Raw genomic sequence first — 24,990 nt, 5'->3', positions numbered from 1 at the left:
TGCGCCTCTGCACCAAGTACAGTGCATGCCCAGAAGAGGAATTACATCAGTTTGACCTGGCTCCCCAGCACCTGTACAGCTTGTGTGCTTCAGCAGGGCTTTTTGGTGGTTTTATGTAATAGCTGATTCAATCAGCTATTAGATAGGTGCCAAAAAACCCAGCTGAAGCGGGTGGTCTGTGCTGATGCGGGGTGTGTTGGGTCAAAGTGATGCGATTCCTCTTCTGGTAAAGCACTGTCAGCACTCTGTTACAATCCTGTTCTAGAACCACACCAATATAATTATTTGTTTTTTATTTTTTCCTGATGCATTTAAAGAACCCATTTTTATTGTCAATTAATTTTATCTTTGTTTTAATTGATAACCATACATTTTTCTTATTAAATGTTTACATTTACTTCTGCTGATTTATGTTTGTTATTAACTTTTTTCTTCTTGTGTGTATATATCTATTTATTATTAATTTTTGTCTTCTCACCTCTTAACCATAAAGGTTTCTGATCAAAGTGTTCCTTGAGTTCCCCCCACCCCTTTTTTTGGTGGTGGGGAGGTGGTGGCAGAAGGCAGGGTCATGGTGTATATGTGTGTGGGGGGCGGGGAGCACTATATTATTAGTTTAAATGTTAATTTTTTCCTCACTCAGTTTTTTAATGTGATTTCAGCTTTGGGAATTTTCCTTTCAGAAGTACTAAGTATGTGTAATATATATGTACTAGTCAGGAATATATTGCATTTGTACCTAACAAATGAAATTAGATTTGTGATCATTTGTAGTTAAACTAAAAATTGATTTGTTGCCTAATCTTCTTCCATTAAAAAAGCTGTGATGGAGAATTATGAACAAGGTGGAATAAATTTTTTTTCAGGAAACTATCATGCATAATTCTTAGAAACTTCAGGATGTTTTAGTAGATGCATTATAAAACCTATTATGTAAGTCCCTCAGTTGGATTGTAATCAAGCCCGTCTGTTTTTAAGTAATTTTAAATCATTAGTTGTAATCTGTTTATATATGTGCTTTCCTTTAAAGGTTCACTTTTGCTGGTTGGTGAAATTGAAATGTTTTTGCAAGCAGATACAGACTTTACACTAAATGTGGTGTTCCTTTTCCAAGTAGCAGGTTACACTATATCTATTACATGCTTTTTAATGCAGTTTTATAGTGTAATTGTGTATTCAGGTTCTGAATTTTTGCATTTTTTTATTAGAAAATGGCAATTTTTTTTTATATTAGATAACTTTTGGCTTGTGATTTGTTAAGCTTTGTTTGGCAACCAATTGAAATTCAACAAAGTGAGTACGAAAATTCTTTAAATATGCAGAACATGTAGGGGAAATCATATTAAATGCAAAACCATGTTCCGAGTAAACTTTATTAAGCAAAGGAAGTACTAAGTATAGATAGTGTGACTAGTTACCCTGCCTTCTGCCTGACTGTCAGGTCGTCATAGGTCAAATTTTGAGAGTTGGTACTAGGAGCCTGTCTGTTATTGTCAGATGAGTCTGGTTGTGTTTTTCAGGCTGGATATGTCACTGTGTGTATGCCTGACTGTAATACTTGTAACTAGTATGCACACTGCTTTCCCAACAAAGAACAGAACTCAGGATTCCTGATTTCCACCATTCTCTACTTATGTGCACTACTTGTAGGTGTCACTTCTCCCCTTCCCTGCCTCTAGTGCCTCCTCTATGGGCTGCAGTAGTCTGCTGCTGCTATGAGTTATTAATTTAACCAATATTTTAAAGGGTGATTTGTACCTGATGGCCTTAGGTTTAACCTTCCTGGTCTGTGTGAGGTTTAATATGATTCTATGTGATGGAGCTTGCTTCTAGGAAATGAATGACAGACTGAAAATTCAGAATCGGGGCATATGTACAACTGTAACTTTTTAGCTTACTTGTGTGTTTGCATTGTTCTATACAGAATGCTTCATTTAATCTATTTGTGTACTTGAGGCAGCAGGAGAAGTTGCATGGAGGATTTTGTTTGTTTAAGGTACTGTACTGGGGCCAAGAAAAGGTGGATTCTGTTCTTAGCTGTGCCAGTCTTACGTGATAACAGGCATGGGGTCTTTTCAGTGTTAACACTCTTTTTTCTGTGGCTTTATTCAGATATAACGAAAGACAAGTAAGGTGTGCAGCAACAGTTGAAATCGTAAGTTGGGGTGGGCTCCCTTTAGATCAGCTGTTGTAAGAGGCTGCTAAAAAGGGGTATGCTTGTTCAGGCACTTCATCTTCCTAAGTAGCCACTTCACCCTTGATGGTACTTTCCTGGCTCCTGCTATTATTAATGGTGGCAGCAGCAGATATTTGACTGTGTGTGAACTGAAAGAGTTGTTTCTTAATATGTCTCCCACCATATAGTTGAACTCATGCTGTTAGAAAGCACACCACTTTGTGTAGATAATATGGGTGTTTTTCCAGATGGCTTGTTTACCAGGATAGAGTTCTGTTCCTTACAGATGCTCTATCTACCCCTTATAAAATTACGGTTGTGCAGAGACTTTAGTCTTTTGATGTACTGAAACTGCTTAATGTTCTTTCCAGCCCTAAATGTCCAGTTGCAGGATTTGTGGTGCTTTAACTTGTATCTTACTGCTGCAGATCCTGAATAGTCTTCAGTTTGGCTTCTGGGCTGATGATGGCATGGTAGGATCCTGCTAGAGCAAGTACAGTAAGAAGTGAAATGCATATAACTAAAAAACCTTGTTAGACTTGAAAGGGTAGGTGCTGACTGTTCAGTGTAGTGTAGTTGCCAACCAGAAATCCAGAATTTTTATTGGTAGTAAAAAAGAAATTTTCCTTATGGATACTTCCCTTTATACTCTCTGTACTTAGTATGCTACCCAGTATTCCACAGAGATAAATGACATGGCTCAAGGGTACTTGGGAGGGGGAGAGAAATGCATGGCACTGCATTGTGAGATACATAAGCTTAAAAAATATGAAAAACTTTCCCCTTACTCTCATTGGGGAGAATTTTTTCTGAGACTAACTCACCTTGATTGGACTTAAGCCAAAGAGATTTTAAGCTTCCAAAAAAACAACATACGCGATCCTTTTTAAAACCTCCACAATGACTATAGAAGTGAGGTGCTTGTCTGGAAACTTTTTTCAACTGTTTTTTATCTATGTAAAAAGTACACTTGTGAACTTTTTTAATTCTCAGAAACTATAGGGCATGGTTATATTTTAGAGCTAGGTGTTGGATTCTTCACTAGTATTTTGGCATTTTATTTATACTGAGCTTGATCTTTCTTGATCAAACCTGACTACAATTAAACTTCTTTCATGAGCCACAGATGTGTTTAGATTTTCTGTTCCTAAAAACAACTCTTGATATTAATAAAAGGAATGCACACTGGTCTTTGCCAATTACTGATGGATGCATCTCTGGGATGTAACTTAGGTGTTAACTTCAAATTTTTGCTATACAGAATGTAGTTAATTTGTATTAAATATGACTTTGAGCTGGAGAACTGTAGAAAACATTGTGTTAATAACAAATGCCTTCAAGATCTAGAAGTTGCCTCCGAGGAAAAGGCAGTCTTCTGTGAATTCCTGATCTTTTTTTTTTCTTATGATCCATCATCCTAGAGTCAAAAATGTGCAAAAAGATCATTGGGTATCAAAACTATATCTTCAGCCATAGGCAACTGGTACCTCCTGAGTCTGGGAGGGCACCCGCAGAAGCTGCCGATGGTGTTGGCGGCAGGGATGGGGCTTGCGAGCACCCACAGAAGCCGGCAGTGGCGGTGGGGATGGGGCTTGCGAACACCCGCAGAAGCTGTTGGCAGCGGGGACAGGGATCGTTAGCATCCGCAGAAGCCGGGGATGGGGACGGGGCTTGTGAGCACCTGCAGAAGCTGCCGGCAGTGTTGGTGGCAGGGATGGGGCTTGTGAACACCTGCAGAAGCTGGGCATGGGAATGGGGCTTGCGAGCACCCCCAGAAGCTGCTGGCAGCGTTGGGGACAGGGCTTGCGAGAACCCCCAGAAGCTGCTGGCAGCGTTGGGGACAGGGCTTGCGAGCACCCCCAGAAGCTGGTGGTGGTGGGGACGGCACTGTCGGGGGGGCATGTGGCCCCCCGTGTCTCCCCTACCAGTCGCCTACTCTTTCAGCATTAATACTTTACAAAAATTGTCCATATTACTGAGAGAAGTTGTATAGTCCTATGTTTAAGGAGGACGTTCGACTAAGTTATTATGAGAGTCCCTAACCTAAAAAAAAAAAAAAAAATCTGGATATTCTATTATTGGTCCTTACATAGGAGCGTAGAAGTTTGAGTTTTATAATGTTCTTTCAGGTAACATGTTAACTCTGCGACATGTGAAGTGAAACAACAAAGAAGGCCCACAGTTCAGTTTTTGGCATCAATACAAAAAGATACCCACCTGATTTCAAATATTTGGTTCAGTAGTCAAAGCAGATTTTGATAGTCATAATTATTCAGTACTAGGTGACATTTTGCCTCAAACTGTTTTAGTGACTTCATTTGACACGATTCATCCTCCTCTTAACATTGTTTTTGTTGTTGAGATCAGCCACAACACTCATTTCACTTGAATGCTCTCTCTCCTGTGGCTAACAGAACGAAAATTCATTTCTAGAATCTTTGATTGTTTCTATCAAGCAAAATTATTCTTTCCTTGATGTCAAACTTTGTAGTTGGATTCCGGAATGAAATTTAGGGGGCAGAACCTCTGTTCTAGTCTAAACTGTTACAGCTTTGCAGTGGATTGAACTGATCTTTGTAAAAAGATGGTCAGGCTGGGGAAGTTTCAGCAGTCGGTGTGTGCTCTTTCTGGATGGAATGAAAAGTAAAGAAGCCAGAGGCTGGACTGGTATGCATAGAAGACAGGTAGTCAGTGAAGGTGTAGACTGAGGAGTCAGTGGATGAGACGCAGATCCTGAAAGAGCCTGTCTCTCGCCCATTGACTCCTCAGTCTACATCTTCACTGACTGCCTATCTTGTATGCATACCAGCACACCCTCTGGCTTCTTTACTTTTCATTCCATCCAGGAAGAGCGCACACTAACTGCTAAAACTCCCTCAGCCTGATGAAGGGTTTTTGAACCCGAAAGCTTGCTTAAAATTTTTTTCCCAACTAGTTAAGTTGGGCTAATAAAAGATATCAGATTCACCCAAAGAACCTTGTCTTGGTCTTTTAAACGTTTTACATTTTATCCCTAGTGTCTTGCTTACTCTTAGCAGAATATTGTCACTCCTAGAGTTCACCAAACTACTGCACTGACTTCAGAACTAATTTCAGCACTTCTTTAGCAAAAATTGAATTGAACCTTTTAAAGTAAAAATAGTGTACATTGTTTTCACCAATTCCATTTTCATTTCTGACCTTTAATTTTGGATAGGAAGCAGTGACAGTGTATGTAAGAAGTGCAACAGAATTCCCTGCACCATGATGTCAGATGCTTGTCACACTTATAAGTATTATTCTCAAGTACCAAATCTGTAGATACTCTATTGCAAAAGAGAATAAATGATTCATGCTTTATGTTAGTGTTTTCTTACAGAATATGGTTATGTAAAATATACGAACAAATCTTAGTAAGCCTTTATAATAATTCCAGGCTTTGTTGCACAATTAAATATATGTATTTTATAGAATATTACATAGCTAATGCTTCTTAGGTGTGTGTCTGAAAGGAAAGAAGAGTGGGGTTAGAAATATAGGTGCAGTAGACAGGATTGTACGGCTAATGTTCAGATATTCCATCAGTATGGATCGGCTGCTTGATTTTATTTGATCAAGTAATAATTACCATGCTTGTGGTAGGGGGAATTAAAGCCATTAAATTCTGCAGAAATTATTTTATTTAGAACAGTGGTTTTCAACCTGTGGTTTGAAGACCCCCGGGGGTCCACAAACTGTCTAAGTGGTCTGTGAAATATGACTGACCAATCAAAAGTATGTGAATACCCAAAGTTACAATTCAGAGGGGTCTGCACCTCCATTCAAAATTTATTAGGGGACTGCAAATGAGAAAAGGTTGAAAATTGCTGCCTTAGAATAAACTTTCATCCATTATGCTGGCAATGGAGGCTTCCACATGTATGGTATTATAGTTGTGTTCATAACTCTTTAAATGGACAGTTTCAGTGATTGTGCTGCTGCCAATTGTTGCTGCATGGGTAGAAGCCACTTAACATTTGAAGGCTGTGTTTGTGTTCAGACAGAATTTCAGCAATTAAGAGCCAAGGATTACGGTGTGTTGCAAATGACTTTGTGATCCCTGGGCATTGCCTGTAAAAATTTGACTTGTCCTGCTTCTTAAAAGTGGAGTTGGAGCTAATGAAGTAGGTTTTAGGATAGTCATGACAACTTTAACACTACATGCAATCTTGACATTTACAGAAACAAATAAACTCCACCTTTTGTTTATGTGAAATATATTCTTAATGTAGAAACACATAAATAATTCAAAGAGGTGAGAGCTATTGTATTCCTTAATAAACAATATTATTGTATGCTCAGACAAAATTAAGAATAGGTATTGGTCAAAATACATAATGATTCTATGAAATACTGATTTTTAACAACAACAAAAAGTTACTTTGTAAACCCTAAAGGAAACTGACATTTTAAAGTATATCTGTCTCCCTTAAGGTTAAACCACCCTGAGAGCATAATAGGGACTTGGAATTTTTTCAGTGGCAGGAACTTTCCTCAGGATTAACCTTATTCCAATTTCTCCACATACCCAAACAAGGATAGGTTCAGATAAACAAATACACCCCTTCTTTAACTTAATACTTTGAGCCACATGCAGCGTTTGGAATGTCTTTTAAAATCTGGGGCTGAACTTTTTCAGTATGGCTTTAAATAATTTATTTTAAAACTGGTTTAACTTCTATTTTAAACTGTAACACAATTCTTTCTCCATTTCTGGTTTGTTGGATTGAGCTCCTTAATTGCAACGTTAAACATCTAGTTCAATAAAATATTCCATTCACTGATTCATAACTGTTCAGTGGTTTGACTGTGACTTCAAGTTAAGGCCTTGCATTTGATAAGCTGTTGCTCCTGCCATCAAAAGAATTAGCAGTTAATGCCTTTCAGACAAACCAGTTGATTGGTCTAGTAGCAGCTTAAAGAGGTTCAGATGTTACATACACACATTCAGAATCCTGCATACACAAACTGTCAAAGAAGTGGCAGTTCAGCCTCCTTGTCTGTATAGGTTATGGTAGTCTAATTATGCGGTCATATATTGTTTTTTTCTGTCTCAGGCAGTACACTGTATGTTTCTGTTGATTTGTTGCAGATGATGAAAAGTGCAGTGTATACAAGGTGGGGGGGATGGCAGAAACAAACTGTCTCAGAGGAAGGGAATATGGCTCTAGAGAACTGGATGTGAATGCTGCCTTGGCTGCAGAGCTGTTATGTGAGGCTAGTCAAGTTGCTTTGTAGGTTATTACTCATTTTCTTGAGTGTCTGACTTGAAAACCTGAGGTTTGATTTCGCAAAAAATGATTCGTCTCTAACTGAAGGCATTGGGAGCTGGGATTAGAATGTGTCATATGCAACACGGTGCATAGCCAGAGCATTCTTTGCTCTGAAAATGCAAAGCTCTAGGTATTTCAGATTGGGTACCCGAAGTCAGTGGATGGTTTTGACCTTTCTGTGTCTTAATGTCTCTTCAAAATTATGAGATAATACAACCTCATCTCCAAGAGGTGTTTTGAAGCGCATTCACTAGTACCTCAGTGCTTGACAAATACTAGTCATGAGTTCCATAGAAGGATCTATGAGAATTTTAATAATTCGGTTCTCAAAGCAGAATAATTTTAAATAATATGTAGTAAATAAGACATGAAAAGCACTGAAAAACAGAAGAAACAGTATTGAAATACTCATTGAGTACCATCTATCTTGTGCACTGAATGAAAATGGGGTTCTTGTGTAAAATGTAAATATAGTTGTGTTAGTGTATTTGCACCAAATGGACAAAGTTAGGGTGCCAAAGACTACCTGCATTCTTGCTTTTTTTGAGGTTGATTTTGCAACCTTAGAATTCTTTTAATGCAACTTTTTCATAAAGGTTCCTGAGCTTTTAAAAAGTAGGCTGCAAACAAATTCCATTATTTGGCATTTAATTTACACCATATGGTTCATTTGTTATTGGAACATCTGGTTTCACTGCTCAAACTCTGCCACTTAAGTGGAGTAACCTATAGCAATCATTGGTTGTCTTCCTGTCACTGGAGGTGGATGAGACGCTTTGGTGGTAGGTTTCATGGCTATTTGGCAGCAAAAGAATGATGAGACTTGGGAATTTTGGGTTCATTCCAAGCTCTGGAGGGAAATGTGTTTTGTGGCAGTTCCTGATTTCTTCCTGTGATTCTTTCATTTGAGTCCTGTAAAAACTCTGGGCCCAAGTCCTGTCTCTTCTTCCCCTTTGCTCCTTGATATAGCTATAGCCACTGCTCAGGTTTCTCATTCATTTCTTTCCACAGCAAATCCTGGTCACACCCCTCCAGATTGCTGGTCACTTTCTTCCCTTGCATGCTTGACTCCTCCTTGGATGTTCTTTCACTTCACTTCCAAGTCTTTGCCTAGACTTTTGCCTTTTTCCTTCTCATGCTTATCCACTCCTGCTTTCATCAATTTTATATTTAAATAGGACAGCTTCCTCCTGCCCATGGTCTGGGCCCTATTTGAGAGCATCAGAATGCATCAATACAGAGCTGCACTTGAAGAAACAGTCCTGCTCAGCCTTAAATTCAGGGTGCTGCTACAGATAGTATTGTCGGATAATTTAGCTGCTAAAAAACAAATGCCTGCTGAACATGTGCCAGCTGATTTCCTCCCCTCCAGAGGCTTATAAGTGGACCACATTTGGCTATTTTTTCATGAAGGTGGTACAAAGAGCAATGCATTGCCAAACCAATTCCCTGCTCCAAAGTATGATGGGAATATAACTTTTAAAAATATAAGATCACCGATGGGGTTTTTAAAAGGATTATTTTGGTGCTTGTTTGTTTGTTTGTTTTAAAAAGTTCATTATCCTTGTTCTTGGAAATAAACAAACTGTTTTAGCTGAAGTGTTCTACCCAAAAAAAAATTAGCCAGAGGAAGATTCTTGGCATGGAAAATTTGGCTTGAACAGGCAAAATTATATTTAAAAAACCCTCAATTTTTTTAATCATGAAAATACTGGGCAGCATTAATAAACAGTCTGATAAAACTGGTTTTGAGTAAACTCTTCAAATTACAAGTCCCTGCCCTGTAAAGTTGGAAGGACTCAAAGGGAATATAGGTTTTACTACTTCAATTTTGAATCCTGACTTATTTGATTGTGGGGGTGGAATGTGGTAAGGTGTATCTGTAAAGGCAATGTAAATGTATGTCTCTAATAAAGATTGTGCTTTATGTTCCTATTTAAGCCAAAATATGAGGCTCCGAGTTATCTGAGCACCATGCAAAAACTGTTTTTATTGCTCCAAGTCAAGTCCGTTAACTTGGGCCAGGGCAAAGAAAAACATCTTAAGTTGCTGTGTTCATATCTGGGATGGGTTCTTATTTGACCTAAAGTCTGTCTTGATGCAGCAGTACAAACCAGTGAGGAGACTGTCACATTTCGCCGTGAACGCAGCACATTTAGGCGTCAGGCAGTCCGGCGCCGGCACAATGCAGGGAGTAACCCCACCCCTCCTACCTTGCTCATCGGATCACCCCTCAGGTACGGTATCTGAATGTTCCACCATATTTAGCATGCATGCAGCAAACACCTTTTCCCCACACCCACCGGTGTTCACAGACAAACTCTTCCTTTTTCCTTCCAACCCTTAATCTTTTTGGGCTGCCACTGCATGTCACTGTGAGTTTGTTGAATTGTGCATGTGTACATAGCACTGTTTTCAAAGGGACCAGGATAGCTTATCTCTAACTTGTTATCCTTGGTTTCAGGTCATCCACATAATGAATGAATGAAACTTAAAATGCCTCAGAACTGTTTCATTTTAGTTTTTTGTCAAATCTTTCAAGCAAGAAAAATATTGTTAAATAATCAATTCTTCTCTTCCTATTTCCCTCTTGCCCTTTGGGGGAAAAGTGTCGTCATTGTTTCTCAGAGGCTATAAAGGGGTAGGTATCTACAACAGTAAAGCTTAATGTAAACAGGTCATCCAGAAAAAGCTCTAAATCTTAATATAGGCAGGTCACTGAACAAGAGACCAGCAGTCAATCCTGACAAAAAGGTCTCTCATAAAAATAGCACAATTTTAATTTACATGTAATAAAATCTTTTATGTGTGGCACTCCATATGCACCAGCAATACATTTGGTGGACTATACATGTACTGTACTTGCATTACTTCTTCCATTTAGCTGCCAAATACTCTTGAAATATAGAAGTTTATATTGGTGTATTCTTAACCATTCCCCCTAACATTCTAAGCATCTAGTATTAGGAGCAGTCAAGTTATATAAAAATACAAAAACTGACTAAATACATTCCTGAAATGTTTAATATTGTTTTAGCTAAAAGAGGGGTGGGGGTGCATGTATGCGTGTGTGTTAAAGGAGGTAAAAAAATGGTTATCTCTTTATGATGGCAACAGTGAAGCAGTCAAAGACTTGTTTCTAAAATATTAAATAACGAGGTGTTACCTTCATGTGAGGCATCTGTTTTTCTGTTTTTTGAGGCGAAAGGGAAGGTTTGCTTAGAAATGTGTATGTTTCCTTCCCACGTTGAAGATAAATTTTAATTAATCAGAGAGAAGCTTGTATTACTAGAATTAGATCAGATTGGTATGTGATGAAAGGTTGAATTCTGACTTATAAAGGATATAAGTTAGTGAAGTATTTATTGCCTAGCATTCTATATTGTTATACTTAATTAGTTTGTTTAGGGTTTTTACATCATTTAACAAAATGTATCTTTCTTACTGGTATTTGATTATTTGAAAAAAAATAAAAAATTTGAACAACTTGTTAGTGAGAGAGGTTGCAACTCCACCACACTCTTTAGTCACCTCTGTTTACTCTGCTCCGTATTTAGTTACTATGTGTTCTCTACTCTTCTGATTGAGCATAAGAGTAACTGTGTCTTTTGGTCTTTAAGAGATCATATAGGCTAATCAGAGCACTATTAATTTCATATCAGCCAAAGGACAATGTCATTCTCCATTGGGCTGCATGGAGCAAATTGGGGAGGCTTTGAAGTGCTTAAAACTCAGGGTTACACTCATTTCACAAACTAATGGAAGCACTAAATCTTCCATGGCCTAAAGATGAACGTGAGCATTGCTGAGAGAACTGAACGTAAAGAAAGTAATCTTCACATAATACAAATACAAAAGGATACATAAAAGAAGTAGAAAATTTCTGGCCAAGTAAATTGTCTTCCACATGCATCATTTTTGCCCATCCCATTTTGTTCATGTGTAAAAGATGTCCTGTTTAAAATAAACAAAAAACAACTCTGCATCTAGTATCTTAGATCTCTGAATGTCTATAAAGAAGCATGTCATCATGACTAAATATAAATAGGCTTAAATACATGCAAAGTCAAATGACTGAAGATGATTTGTGATGCTGGATGGGAACCCCAATTATTAAATGTCTTTGGCTGATTGGGAGCCAGATACAAACACAGACTTTGTCACAAAAGACCATATCTTTACAGGAAGAGGGTTGCTGGTTGTGTTTTGCATTTCAAGTAGAATTTGTACAAACTAGCAATTCTTTAAATTTCTATAGAACTATCCTGACAAATGGATTCTCCCTTTGTGTGGGTACCTTAGTGTTACTGGGAGTTGTATGCATACTGAAAAGAGGAAAGACATTTAAAGTGCGTGCATGTACGCAGAGGATAGACTAGAGTGTAATGAAAAATGTAGAGACATATGGGGATTTAATCCATTATGAATGGACTTTATTGACTCAGTGCACATACCGAGCATTTCTTTATATAGGTTAATAGCATAAACAAATTTCCGTCTAGTTCTTAATATTAATCATCTCTACTGCTTCCTACTTTAAACTTTTACATAATTAGTTAACCTGTAGTTGCCCTGAAACTGCTTTAATTTAATACTCTTACCAATGACATTTTTTTTCTCCTCATGTCTTGGCTGTACCATAAAATTTACCATATTTACTCAAATACAAAAGATGTTTCCAACCCCCATCAGCACTGGGGGGGACAAGGCCCTTGTCTTATAATCGCATACAAGGCAACCTCATTAAATACATTGTCTGTCATTAAACTGCTGCCAAAAGCAGCATGTGGTCAGTAATAGAAACCAACTACAAAGTTAATTAAAAGCAGCTAACATTGTGCATGACTATAAAATGTGTGACCCATATGGGGTAAACATACTAATTGGAACCTACCACAGGGATAGGTTAGTGCAGCCCATTTGAAGGAGACACATGGTAGTGCCCATTGCGCTTATCCCCCTTCAACACAGACTCTTTTTCAAGTTATGGTAAGCCACTACACTGCATACATTTACTTCCTCTTCACTCCTACAGCTGAGCTGGACCCTTTCCCATTTCCAGTGGTTCCTGTTTCTTTACCAGCCTTAAATATCTGACAAACATCACTAAGTGGGGCTGCAAACGGTTCACTCAGAATCCTTCTGTTGCCCCCCTCTTTCAGCCTGTTTCATGTGACTAGGTAGTCCCACCCTCCATGAAGTGGAGCCCAGATAAGGTTGTCCTGTGCCATCTGCATATAAAGTTCTGGAGGATCCCAGGACTCATGACAAGAACACTTGTACTGAAGTACACGCACATACTGAGCAGTGCTTAGCTGTTGGGTCACCATGGCTTTGAAATGCTGTTGACTGTGCTGGGGACCCAGCCCAATGAATTGTATAGTGAATCATGAGCCTTTTGGCTTTGACTATATCATGTATAGTTTGTATTATATATATATATTTATCTGGTAGGGGGAGATGCCATAATCATTATCTTGGCCTTGAATGACAAGTGTAGCTGGAGGGTGAAGGACTGTCCCTTGCACTGCAGGCATGCTGACCCCTGTGAAAGTCCAGAAATGCTTCTAAATACAAGGGTCTCTCAACTACACAATTCATAGTGATGGGGGATTGCTTTTGGGCTTTCACCCTAGCTTGTTTCTTCAGCCTTTGACTTAGCCCCTGCTCTTGCTTGCCCCTATCTGAACTCCAAAGCCTCCAGGCTTGGGACTTGCACGTAGGATGCCTGTCATGAATTTGGGAGTATCTGAAACCCCAGACTGAGTCTGGCTGGTAGGATATTTGCTTGTGTTAGTGACATGCAAACTTGGAACTGATTTGGCCCTGGAAACAAAATTTTATTAAATAATAATAAAAAGTATAGTTTCTACTGCAGATCAGTAAGTACAAAAATGCTACTTAAAAGTGTGTTTATGGAGTACTTGTACTAAAACTTGCAGCAGTTTAAAAAAGGAACAGAGCCTTAGATGACCTAAGTCTATGGGTACCTAGGGTAATTTGCCTATATGCAGATTTTGCCCCTTTCTTCTATGTGTTCAGGGAGAGCAGGGGTCTAATAAGTAAGGAGGGAGGGAGAAATTGTTGGGGACAAAGAGCAAGGAGGCTACCTAACCCCCTAGATTTATTTTTTCTGTTGTAGCAGTGGCAGGAAAATTCAAGGCAAATCTCCTGTAATTAGATTCTATACCTGTGAAATTATAACAAATTTACACATTTTTTCACATATAGAATCTAAGTATTGGGAGAGGAGTCTCCTTTTATATTCAGCTAAATACAGTAGCTGTCTCAGAGATGATCTTTAAAAGGCCTATTCAATTCTACTTAATATTTTCTTTATATTTCTAATAAAAGGTGCCTCTGCTTTGGTCAAATATTCTATTAACACGGACTGGTGACATTGAGTAACTGTGCATTTAGTGAACCCCAAAGGGCTTTCAAATTAAACCTTATGTAGTAAATTGAGGCTTGATTTTTAAATTAGGTATGTTTTAGTTGCATAACTTAAAAAAAAAAAAGTTAGGTAATTAAAGATAAACAAACCCCGCCAAACAAGCCCACTAGACTTTCCACACTATCTGGTAACTGTCAAATAAATACAGCACCTCAAACATAGTGTACGCTAACACTTTAATGCAGTTCTTAGTATCCACATTTGGGTCTGACATTTGATTTGAGTATTTACATTTAGTAATTTTAATAGCAATGGTTCATACAGCTTTTTGTACTTAGAATTATTTTATAGATTAGATGAATCCTCTTCTGGATATTCATGCAAGTGGCTGCTTATAGTGCTTGCTGCTGCTTTTGTCTGACAGAAGAGTCTGATAGCTAGAGTAGGAACAACTTAATGTTACTGAAGAAAAAATTGTTCCAATAACTACCAGCTGTTCAGGTTTGCATCACATCTCTGCTGGATAAGAATCCTCAAGTGAGATGGTGAAACACCTTAAGGGATACTGCATCTTTTGAATCTTGCTCCCTAAGCACCCCTGTTGCCAGGTAGCTCCCTGAGAGCCTGGTCTATAGCAGCAAAACAGTGAAGTAACGGTGAAACCTCAATACCTTAGAATAAAGTAATAGTGACTCTCAAGATGGCTTTCTTCATGTTTTGTGTGCATGTCTGCTTTATTTTGCATTAACTTTCTCTGAACACATGTTCTGAGTTCATAATCTTGTGGCTTTTTCCCCCAGTGGTCCTGTAAAAAGAGAACTGAAAAGCAGATGCTCTAAATACATTCTGTCACTATAATTTGACTCAGTGTTATGTCAGGCACATTCCACCCATGCTTATATCAGTTGTTTCTGATTTACAGTTGCCTTGTTTACCAACTGTAGAACAGACATCTTGCCTGGAAGGCACCAGAACCAATGTATGCAACAAATAGCGGTGTTTTGGGCATCAGAAGGGCAACTTGTATTGCACAACAGAAACCTCAGAATATATAACATAACAAGACCTCTCTAAGAAGATATTTGGTCACGGGAAAAGTGTATTCTACATGTTACGGTTATGCACTGTGTAGTTTCCTAGCCCAGAAGGAAAATAAAAACACGCAGAGTAGTTGTGATTAAAGACCTTTTTAAAACACTGTTGTGGGATTTTGCCACCTTTAACACTAAAAAGGCTTGTTTTAGAAGACTTAGAAGCTATGACTTGCTGTAATCAGCAGTGCTCCTGGCTTTGCTTTCTGTCCTTTTCTCATTTCCGAGCTATTTTTGTTGAATAATTAGTATTGTTTATCAAGTAAGTAGTACAGGAATGAGAATGGAATATAAAAGAGGAAATAAACAGATTCAGGCTTTTGAAAGGTGCAATCATCAGCTAAGCTATAAAATTCTATTCAAAATGGGGTTGAAATTTTTATTTATTTATTTTAAATTTGTTTCTTGGCATGCAGTACTCTGTAGCAGTACTGGGTACAAACTGCCCTCATTGAATGCTTCCAAGGTAATCTGGTTTAGAAAAATTCAACCTAAAAAAAATAAAGTTAACTGATCTCTGCTACTTAGTTACTTCATCCACAACTGCACAAATCTTTAGGGGACTGGTGAGGGAGAAGGAGGACTAAGGGACAATTTAAAAGGTAACAGGACTGATTTATTTATTTATTTATTTTATTAAAGGATGCAGTGGAGGGCTCTGTGAATGAGTCGACTTGGGTAACTTCTCGGTATGACAACTCCTGGGTTGTCATAACCCTAATTACACATGGCTTTTGTTTGCTGTATTTTATCTTAACTTTGTCCTTTTGTTAATTTATGTAACTTCACTTTTAGCTATTTTTGGATTCTTCCCAGTAATGTTTCCCCAATCCATGTTTTTTCGTAGCCTTCAAGATGGTCAGCAAGGCCAGCAGTCCACAACCCAGGTCAAAGTCCAGTCCCGCCCCCCTTCCCAGGCAGCTGTGCTCAGCGCTAGCGCCTCCTTGCTGGTGAGAAATGGGAGTGTCCACTTAGAAGCATCACATGACAATGCATCTGCTGTAGGCGGTAGCAGTTTGCACGATGAACTTGGTATGCAGGCCTTATGTAACCTTGGTGACATGGAAGTTTTAATGCAGCAGATTTATGGGTAATAATGTACTAATATTCAGTTAAATTTAATCTCCTTTTAGAAGCATGTGGGTGCATTTCTTCGAAGGAAATACTTCTGGTTGGTTCCTCAGTATTCCCCATCATCTACCTCCCTACTTTTTTTAGCAAAGGCAAAATGGAAAATATTTTAAAATGGCTTGAAACGAATGCCAATAATGCAAGATCTTTTATGATGTGAACATTATGATGGTTCTAGTATGTAAGCTTCATTTATGAGAAAATACTAGACAGCCATTTTGGTCTCTCTTAGTGGTTTCCTAGTGTTCATAGAGTTGCAGGGATAGAAAATATATTCTGGTCCAGGATGAGTATTTGAAATTTACAGGTCCAAAAGCATTTTCGTTAGGTGCCAAAGAATTCCTATTCATTGGGGGTGATGGTGGTTTCATTAAGTCATTGGACATTCCTGTTGTGGAGGGCTGAGTATAGTAAATTAAATACGTCCGCTATTTTAGGTTATATTTTTAAAGACTCAGTAACTTAAATACAGCATCTTTAATATTTGTGGTTTGAGATTTTCTTGTAGAATCTTAAATTATTTGACTCTTGTGCTGCTGCTTCTAAAGCATTTGAGACCATAATCAAGAAGATATCCATGTAACTGAACAGTTTGAAACGCTTCTTTTTCCCCTTAATTCATTTTCATAAGTGGGCCTATAGTGCCTTTTTATTACTTCATATAGTGCATTTTCTCTGAAGATCTCAAAGCACTTTATAAATATTGGCTAGCACTCTCAAGAGTTCGGAGGTCAGCAAAATAGTTGTTGGTGTGGAACCTGAGAGAGAGTAACATTAAATGGCTCTCCCAAGCTGATACAGTAAGTCAGAGGTAGAAATGGAAACCAAGATGTTTTTGAGAGGGATTCTTGCTTTAACCTCCTCCTAAGTTGAGTGTCTGAAGAGCTGCTTACGATTTTCAGGATCAACATTGGAACTTTTACTTTACTAGGCAGAAACCATAGCTGAGAGATTGAAGAAAGAGCACCTCTAACAGTAACATTTATAACTGACTGCTGATTATTTTTAGGAGCTCCTAGTCTCATAGATGGAGTGCAGTTATATAAAATCATAGGCCAGCCCAAAACAAATTGTATAATATTTATTTTAGATTATACTAATAATACAATATTAAGAGACAAACGGACAATACCTTATTTGCCACAGTGCAGATGAGAGAAAGTCGCGGGTTGTTGTGGTGTGATCCAAAAAAACTGCAAGCATTAGGTTACATTTCTGGAATGGTGCTCTTTAAAACTAACTACAGAAGTTGGAAATGCACTCTTACAAAATTTACTTTAAAACCACCACTTTAAAATTTGTGGCAGTTTCCAGACAGCTAGCCAGATGACTTTGACTTTTACATGTTACATCAGAATGAAATCAGCAGAGGAAGACTGCTCAAGAATAGAGGTTGGGGAAAGATATGGAGAAGTGATTTCCCATTTAAAACAGCTAAAAAACTGAGGAAAAGGTATATTTGTTAAGAACATCTCTACAGTTAGAAAGCTAGAAGGGATGTGGGGTGAAGCGGGAGAGCATAATTGTACTTTTGGCAATTGATAGGATATCCTGAGTGAGGCACTTCAAACTTCTTTCTAGTTGCATGTGATACAAAAGGTGGGCTCAGCCTGTATTCTCTCCTTTTCATATTGAGAAAGATAAGGTTGGTTTCTCAGCTAGGTGTCTGCATAGGGAGTGGGGATAGCAGGATGAGTCTTTAATATTTGTATGCTGCTAATTCACTTTAGTGGTAGTTACAGATTTAGAACATTTTTTCTATTGGGTGTCTCTTAACCTCCAAGTCTGATGTGGAAGAGGTGGGAGAATGAATATGGCTCTTTACTGTTATGTCAGAATAAAAGATTTTTTAAGGAGAGGGAGTTTGAGGTAGCACAAGATACAAAGTTAGATAGTAACAGAAGGCAACATAGAAAAGGGGTGGGGAGAAGAACAACATCTTGAGGTAAGACAAGTGCAGAATCAGACGGTATTAATTTCGTATGAATCCAGTCAAGGAAAAAGTACTGATTTGCCTTGAATGGGAGTGACAACTCTTAGGCCATAGCCTGACAGTATCAGTATCTTGCACTTTGGTTAGTAGGTGAAGTCTTGGCTAGTAGATGTCATGTAGATTTTTCTGAAGCAGACACAAAGGGTATATGTAAAGTAGCTTATTAAGGAAGAGTACTAAATTATTTGAGTGACTGCTTAATATTCAGAACTTGATTGAGAAGCTTGTTAACAGTTCTTAATTTCAGCCAGGTGATTTTTCTTTTTAATCTGGAAAAGGGCTGGTCTTTTGGTCTAGGCACATCCCTATTTGGTTTTATTTTAGACTGCTAGAGTTTAGTAACCTTTGGCAAATCAGTTTTTATGTCTTTTCTCTTATTTCTAACATTCAGATTTGTTTTTGAGATCTACTTTTGCAAGGTCCTATTGAAGATCAGCCTGTTCAATGCTACCTGTAAGCGCTTCTAATAACTCATCTGAAGCGTAAATCTGAATCAGTTCTCAGACATGTATAAAAGAATAAAATGATTAATTTTCAGGATTTGGGGTGGAGATAGACATAAGTGGTGCTGAATCGCTGCTTCTACCTTTGGAAAATATCACCCTTATTTGTTATGGAGGTTCTTTATTATTCTCAAAGTAGTAACCGTCCAATCTTTCAATCAAATCAATACAGTCAAAAGGACCACCTTAACTGGGTGACACTGCCACAATTTATAAACTTTGATAAATAATTTATAAACCTCACAAGTGACAGATAAGGATAAGGAAAGAGTAAGTTGTCCTTTGAAAATGCTTCTTGTGGGCCCAGATCAAGTGTTGTGTTCTTAAAATCTAATCTTGCACAGGACAAGTGTCTCCAGTTCCATTAACTTCTTTTACTTTGTCTTGTTTAGGACTTAAAGAAATGGTGTAGGAAAGTATTAACTAATATATTCAAATGTATTCTGATGCTAGAGTAGACCAGAGGTGCTCAACCTCCAGCATGTGGGCTAAATGCACTCTGCAGAGCCATTGCATCTGGCCTGTGGGGTTCCCCATGGGTCCAGAAATTTGGCAATGGGAAGTGGTGGCCATTTCCCCACTGCCAAATCCCCAGACCACCTTCCTTTTGGCAGAGACTGGGTCATGCATGCACCCTCCTCATCCTTCTCCCCCCTGCCCCCACACACACTTCCATGCGGCCAGATGTTGTCCACCGTACCTGCACCAAATCAAAAGCACTGGCCAATCTGGTCTGCTAGGCAAAAAAGTTTGGGCACCACTGGTGTAGACTAACATGCTTGATTGTCCAAGTCATTCAACAGATCTACATTTTGCAAGACCAAACCCTGAGAGGTTGAGAACAAGGTAAACTGTCATTTAATTAATAGAAAATGTGAATGTTATACTAGAAAGGAACCTCTTGGGACAATAGGTAGGAACCTTTTGGCCTGACATCTGTGTCAAGTCCTTTCCTAGTATGGGCCATGGGGGCTGGTGAAACTTTGCCTTCCTGGGATCAGTCAAACCAGCCCTGTTCTCTCTTTTAACAGTGACATGATATTCCATGGTCCTTGGGGAAAAAAAATGCAGGTATTCACGTCATCTTTAACATCTGTGTTTGAAGATGTAGTCTTAATTTGTGCCTGAGAATTGCTTATTGGTTATCTGCCTTTTACTTTCAGGGCTTCTCTAAATAGGTAGAAAACTGTTAGTAGTCAAAGTGTTCTGGATTTTTTTTTAAACAGTAAGTCTCCAAGATTCACAGACCCTCCTTTGGGTAAAACAGTTACAGTTTGTTTCCCTGTAGCCACCTGTTACTGGGTCTGTGTTTATCCTACAAATACAAATTTTAGTGTGTGCTATAATACTGACATTTGTGGTGTTGGTTTGTTTGGGGTTGGTTTTTTTATAATTTCCTTCAAATCATTGCTGTTATACTGATTAAAACCATTACTTGATAAATGAACATAATGAGAATTTGAAAGTATAAATGAAAAATTCCTGACCTTTTATTTTCAAGAGTAAATAATCTCATTTCAATTTTACCTCAGAAAATTTCAGGTCTGTAAAATTGCTGTCAAATCACACATGCCTTAAATGTTTAAACTAATTCAATGTGACAAGACAAATTTAAAAAAAAAACTTTACTTTCAAAGAGAATGTTGTGCAAAGAGGTGGAGAGAGAGAAATGTATTATTGAGGTGTAAACATTAAACATCTATTTGTAGTTAGCCATGTCTAACAATAAAAATATAGACTTATGTCTGACTTGGCATCTTTTGATGAAAACTTGGTAGTGGAACATGAAAAAATAGCCACAGTCTCATTGTTCCTACATTCCAATGTAAAGATCACATGACCTTAATCTATCACTGAGCTGCCCTGGACTTTCTGAACATATGCTCTGATTGTGCTAAGACTGAGTCCTTTTGGGGGGGGGGGGGTTTGTTTGTTTTTTTTTAAAGAAGCAGGAAAGCTGAAAATGCATTTAATTCAAACCAACTCTTGTAATATTGTAGTCTTCCTTGCTTTAGATAATTTCAAGAGTTTTTTGGAAATGAGTTTCAAACTCTAACCAAGAATATGCCAACACTAGAGTCTTAAAGCCACATTTTTCTTGTATGTGGGTTAACCTCCACTAGGAAAGGAAGTCATTTTCAGCAGAAGTGTTGAAGCATTGCCAGCATCTTGGCAAAATTTGAGTTCATTTTGTACTTCATATCCAAATAAGATGTTTTGTCTTTTTTCATTATTTGTCACATCTGTATTTGCAGGTAATGTATTATCCTGTCATGGTCTTGAATTGATTATAATATTCTGCATTTGCATTACTGGATTATGATAGGTTTGGAGGGGAACTGGGGTGAGGGAAGGGTGCACATTTCCAAGTATGAGGCATTACTATATTAGGTTCTTCTGTACTTGTAACTCTCCTGAGAGAAACCATTGAACAAGATGGTACTATTATGTCAAACTTCTCTGCTGTCCAGGGGAAACTTATCTTTGCAATATAAACATTATATTAAACATGATCTAAATTCATTTCAAGGAGAAGCCCTTTAGGTGACTATTCACTTTTCATTCTATTTCCAGGATTGACTCCATTTATTTTTTAAACAAAGTTTCTTAAACAGGTTCTCTGATCACCGATGCAAAAGCATCAACAACCAGAACTACTAAAGCTTACCCACCTGTTCCTTTTAAAGATAACTTGTGTGTAATATGTGTTTTATTGATCATGAATAATGGTCTTCTGAATAGAATGTTAAGCACATTGTGTGATGTTTGCATTCGTTCAAAGTGCTGACGTCTTTGTACTGACGTAATTATGAAACAAGTATAATTGGGGCAAACCCATTATGATAGAGGAGATTTTTCTCTGGAGCTTTAGTTAAAATTAAATTTTGCTCCAGTAGCATAATAGTATATTACATTGTGCAAGAGAGTGCCTTCAGCACTTAACTGAGATCTTAAATATCCAAAAAGGCACTGACAGTTTTAACCCTCTCACAGCCACTGCCAAATTGACAGCAGCTTTTGGTTGAGCAGCCACTTTGGCAGTGGCTGTGAAAGGGTTAAAACCAGTTTTGACTGAGGGTGAGTGACCTGTTCCATGTAGTCAGCTTTTGGCTATGACTCTGGAATAACCTCCCTCCCCCACTTCTTTCTGCTGTCCCAAAATCAAAGTATATATCCAACTTCCAACCTGAGTAAATGTGTTGGACACATGGCCAGATCATACTCTTACCTTCCGCTTCCCATAAATGGTCAGTAGCTTGAAAATCATACTTCTAGCTGATAAAGTTGTAACTACGGTTGTTACAAGTAGCACTTAAATCTACTGTAACAGATGGTGAGTTTTTGTTGCTTTTATGAAGGTAAAAAAGCACTGTTGATTTCACAGTTTTTGTTTACCATCAGTTGTATTTTCCATCTTACTTCCTTAGACTTTTCCATGGGGGCTCAGTTGTAAACTCTGTCCTCTTTTTCCCCTACCCAGCCTGAATAAGAGGAGTTGGAGTATGAGATCTAGTAACAGTAGCAACATAAGAAAACAGAAGAAGCATGCAGGCATTAATGTGCCAATAGAAGAGGGAAGTGAAAAGGCTTTATGATAATCTTAAGAGAAACAGCTACTTACTGGAGCTCCTAAACATCAGTAAAGGCAAAAGAGACTAAGCTAAAAGGAATTTATAATGCTGTTTTTGGTTTTAAATGCTCCTTAAATCCATGAACCATCATAACTGTTCTAGATCAAGTATCCACTGCCTTTTTATGTGCTATACTGCACAGAGGGAGCTGTTATCAGGATATTTTCCATGGAAAAATTTCAACTTAATTTGTTTCTCATTCTCTGAACTGAAATAACCTGAATGTGATCTTCAAAGCAAACTGGTAGGGGATAACTTTTTTTGTATCCAAGCTTTTGTTGAGAGAAGATCGTAATAAGGATAGGTATTCTGCAGGGAAGGTGATTTATTGTTCAGGCTTGATTTCCGCTGCCACTCCCCCTCTCTGCCTATTTTATATTTAGGAATAGGTTTTACCTCATCCATAGCTATCTGGTTCAAAAAGAATGTCTTTTCAGGCTAACGATACCTAGTTAATGGTGTCCCTCTAGTTCCCGGTAATGTAACATCCCGCTTTTGCTCTCTGACCTTTGGTAATTCCTCCACTGCAAATATCTCTGCTCTTCTTTTTCCAGAAACTAAAATGGACAAATGTATAACTGACAAAGAAACTGTATTTCTCCTCTCTGATTTTTTTCTTTTTGAACAGAAAATTGGCTTTCAGAGCTTTCTGTTCTGGCCCCCTGTGCAGTTTCTGCTATAGTTAATTTATTATGGTTGCCAGTTACCAATCCATAGGTGATTCATTTGAGTTCTACGTGGTCATATGATCTGCAGTCTGGTGTCTTTTCTTTGAAACACCACTATTTACCATTTCAAATAATTCAACTCTTTATTTCCTTGAAGGGAGTGGGTTGAGGTGAGGGAAGCTGTCTTCGTGCCTCTGCTGGGTTTATTCTCACATGGGTTTTCTTGTATTTCTAAAACAGTTTATTATACATACAAAAATAACCAATAAAATTAATTCAGTGCATTTGTGGCAGTGTATGTATCATGTAAACTGATATAAATGACATCACTTCTAATTGAAAGATAATTCTGAGCATTTTAACCTTTAATCTTTATTTGATTTTTCTTTTTATTAGTAGTACTAATAATTTTTGTTTATGCTGACCTGTTGGTTAGGGGGGTATACATTTACATCATGCCCACTATTATATTATTGTATAGAAATCAGTGCCCCTGTGATTTAAATTAAGGAAATATGATGTTTTTCTTGACCTTTTCTCTAACAGGTAAGTTCAGTTCTACACTCTACGAGACAGGGGGCTGCGACATGTCACTTGTGAATTTTGAGCCAGCTGCAAGAAGAGCATCCAACATCTGGTGTGTGTGAAGGCCAGTCAATAGTGATGATTTTTGTCTAATCTGCAACCTTAGTCATAAGTATTTAATAGTAAAAAGAGCATTTAGTATGGGTTATAAAAAGCCTCAAGTAAAAAGTGTGTGTATATATACAAGATTATGTATAAACCATAAATATGTACTTCTATGTTATTTATAACTTTAGTGCTAAAAAATTTTTTCAGAATTGGAAAAATGTCTCTTACAGACACCTAAATATATAGTAACTGCTCTCAATCAGGGTGTGACAAATCTACTCTGTGGCCTGTAGGAAACCTTACTTTTTGGGGGACCCTAACTATCAACTTGTGCAGAATGTAAACTGTTAAATAAATTCCTAGCCATTATGATTGCAAAATGAACTTTTAGTTGTTTTGTCCTTTAAGTATGTAGATAATCCAAAAAAGTGTAGATAAGTGAAATGCATCTGAGGCTAAAAGACTGACCTATACACAGACCAAATAACTAGACTATAGACTGAGCAGCTGTGTTTTGGGCTAGGGGGCGACTCTGCATCCTTCACCTGTCATCTCTCATTCCACTTCCCCTTTGCCTTCAAAAAAAATAAATCACTTCAATGCAGAAAAATTGGGTGGAGTAACTGCATAGGATTCATGTAATAATGGCTCTAGAGACTTGTGAAGTAGTGTGCAGGGACAGCCTGTAGAACTAAGTTTTGTCATGCAGCTCTGTATCCTTTGTGTGAGATCCTGCCATATCCTAGCCCTACCCCTTGCTTGTTCTGAGAGTAGTGACTTCCCTAATAGGGCTCCTTACAGTTGTGAAGGACAGGGTAGGTTTTGCCTGGGGAGCAGAATGGACTGATTTTTATCTAATTGAGGCATTAACTCTAGCCTTCTGAGTTCTGCATGTAGTAGCAGTCTCACTTCTGAGAGGCTTTAAGCATTTCCCTCTGAACAGCACCAAAATCGCCATACACGTATAAAGCATAAAATAGGGTAAATTTTCTGACTGTTGAATTAGTGAATTAATTAGTAAATTATTTTTTTGGTTAGCTGCTCTGCACAGAAAATAAACAGTAGAAACGTCATCCAGTAGTAATGGTAATTACAGGATTCTGCAATTTTACAGTCAATTAACAGATTGAAAAACTGTTAATATATGACTAACATATGACAGAATCTCATCAATTGTAGTAAAAGAGGGTGGAGAGTGAGTGCAGATACAGCAGGTGTGTTAACTGGAAAGTATCGCTGGTATTCTTCCAAGTACCTGCTATCGCTCAAATTATGAATACCTCAATCTTCTTTCACGGTGCTACTGAATTCAGAGGGAGAATCTTGGAAACAGTGTATTTTTTGTCTGTTGTTTCACTGACAGGGAGTGTATTATACCTATGTTGATGATATTACCTTGCTAGAGCAGTAGCCTAGACCTGCAGTCAATGGCAAATAAAAAAAAAGAAAAATCTACTTCTAGTGTTTCTTACCAAGAT

General features: G+C 38.0%; 1 protein-coding gene across 6 annotated transcripts in view; it reads left to right on the top strand.

The window, feature by feature from the left end:
• Window positions 1-24,990, top strand: part of PCNX1 (pecanex homolog 1 (Drosophila)) — a 159,472-nt gene that overhangs the window by 64,091 nt on the left and 70,391 nt on the right. For 2 of the 6 annotated variants that reach the window (XM_019519139.1, XM_019519137.1), the window contains exons 7-9: window positions 9,572-9,704; window positions 15,800-15,984; window positions 23,426-23,516. In XM_019519139.1, the coding sequence (XP_019374684.1) occupies window positions 9,572-9,704; window positions 15,800-15,984; window positions 23,426-23,516 (409 nt within the window). The remainder of the gene's footprint in view (window positions 1-9,571; window positions 9,705-15,799; window positions 15,985-23,425; window positions 23,517-24,990) is intronic. The other 4 variants (XM_019519142.1, XM_019519141.1, XM_019519138.1 and 1 more) reach the window with 3 other exon arrangements.

This window comes from Gavialis gangeticus, unplaced genomic scaffold (assembly GCF_001723915.1).
Source record: "Gavialis gangeticus isolate Ggan-Ray unplaced genomic scaffold, GavGan_comp1, whole genome shotgun sequence".
Lineage (NCBI taxonomy): Eukaryota > Metazoa > Chordata > Crocodylia > Gavialidae > Gavialis > Gavialis gangeticus.
This window is presented reverse-complemented; position numbering and strand designations above follow the sequence as displayed.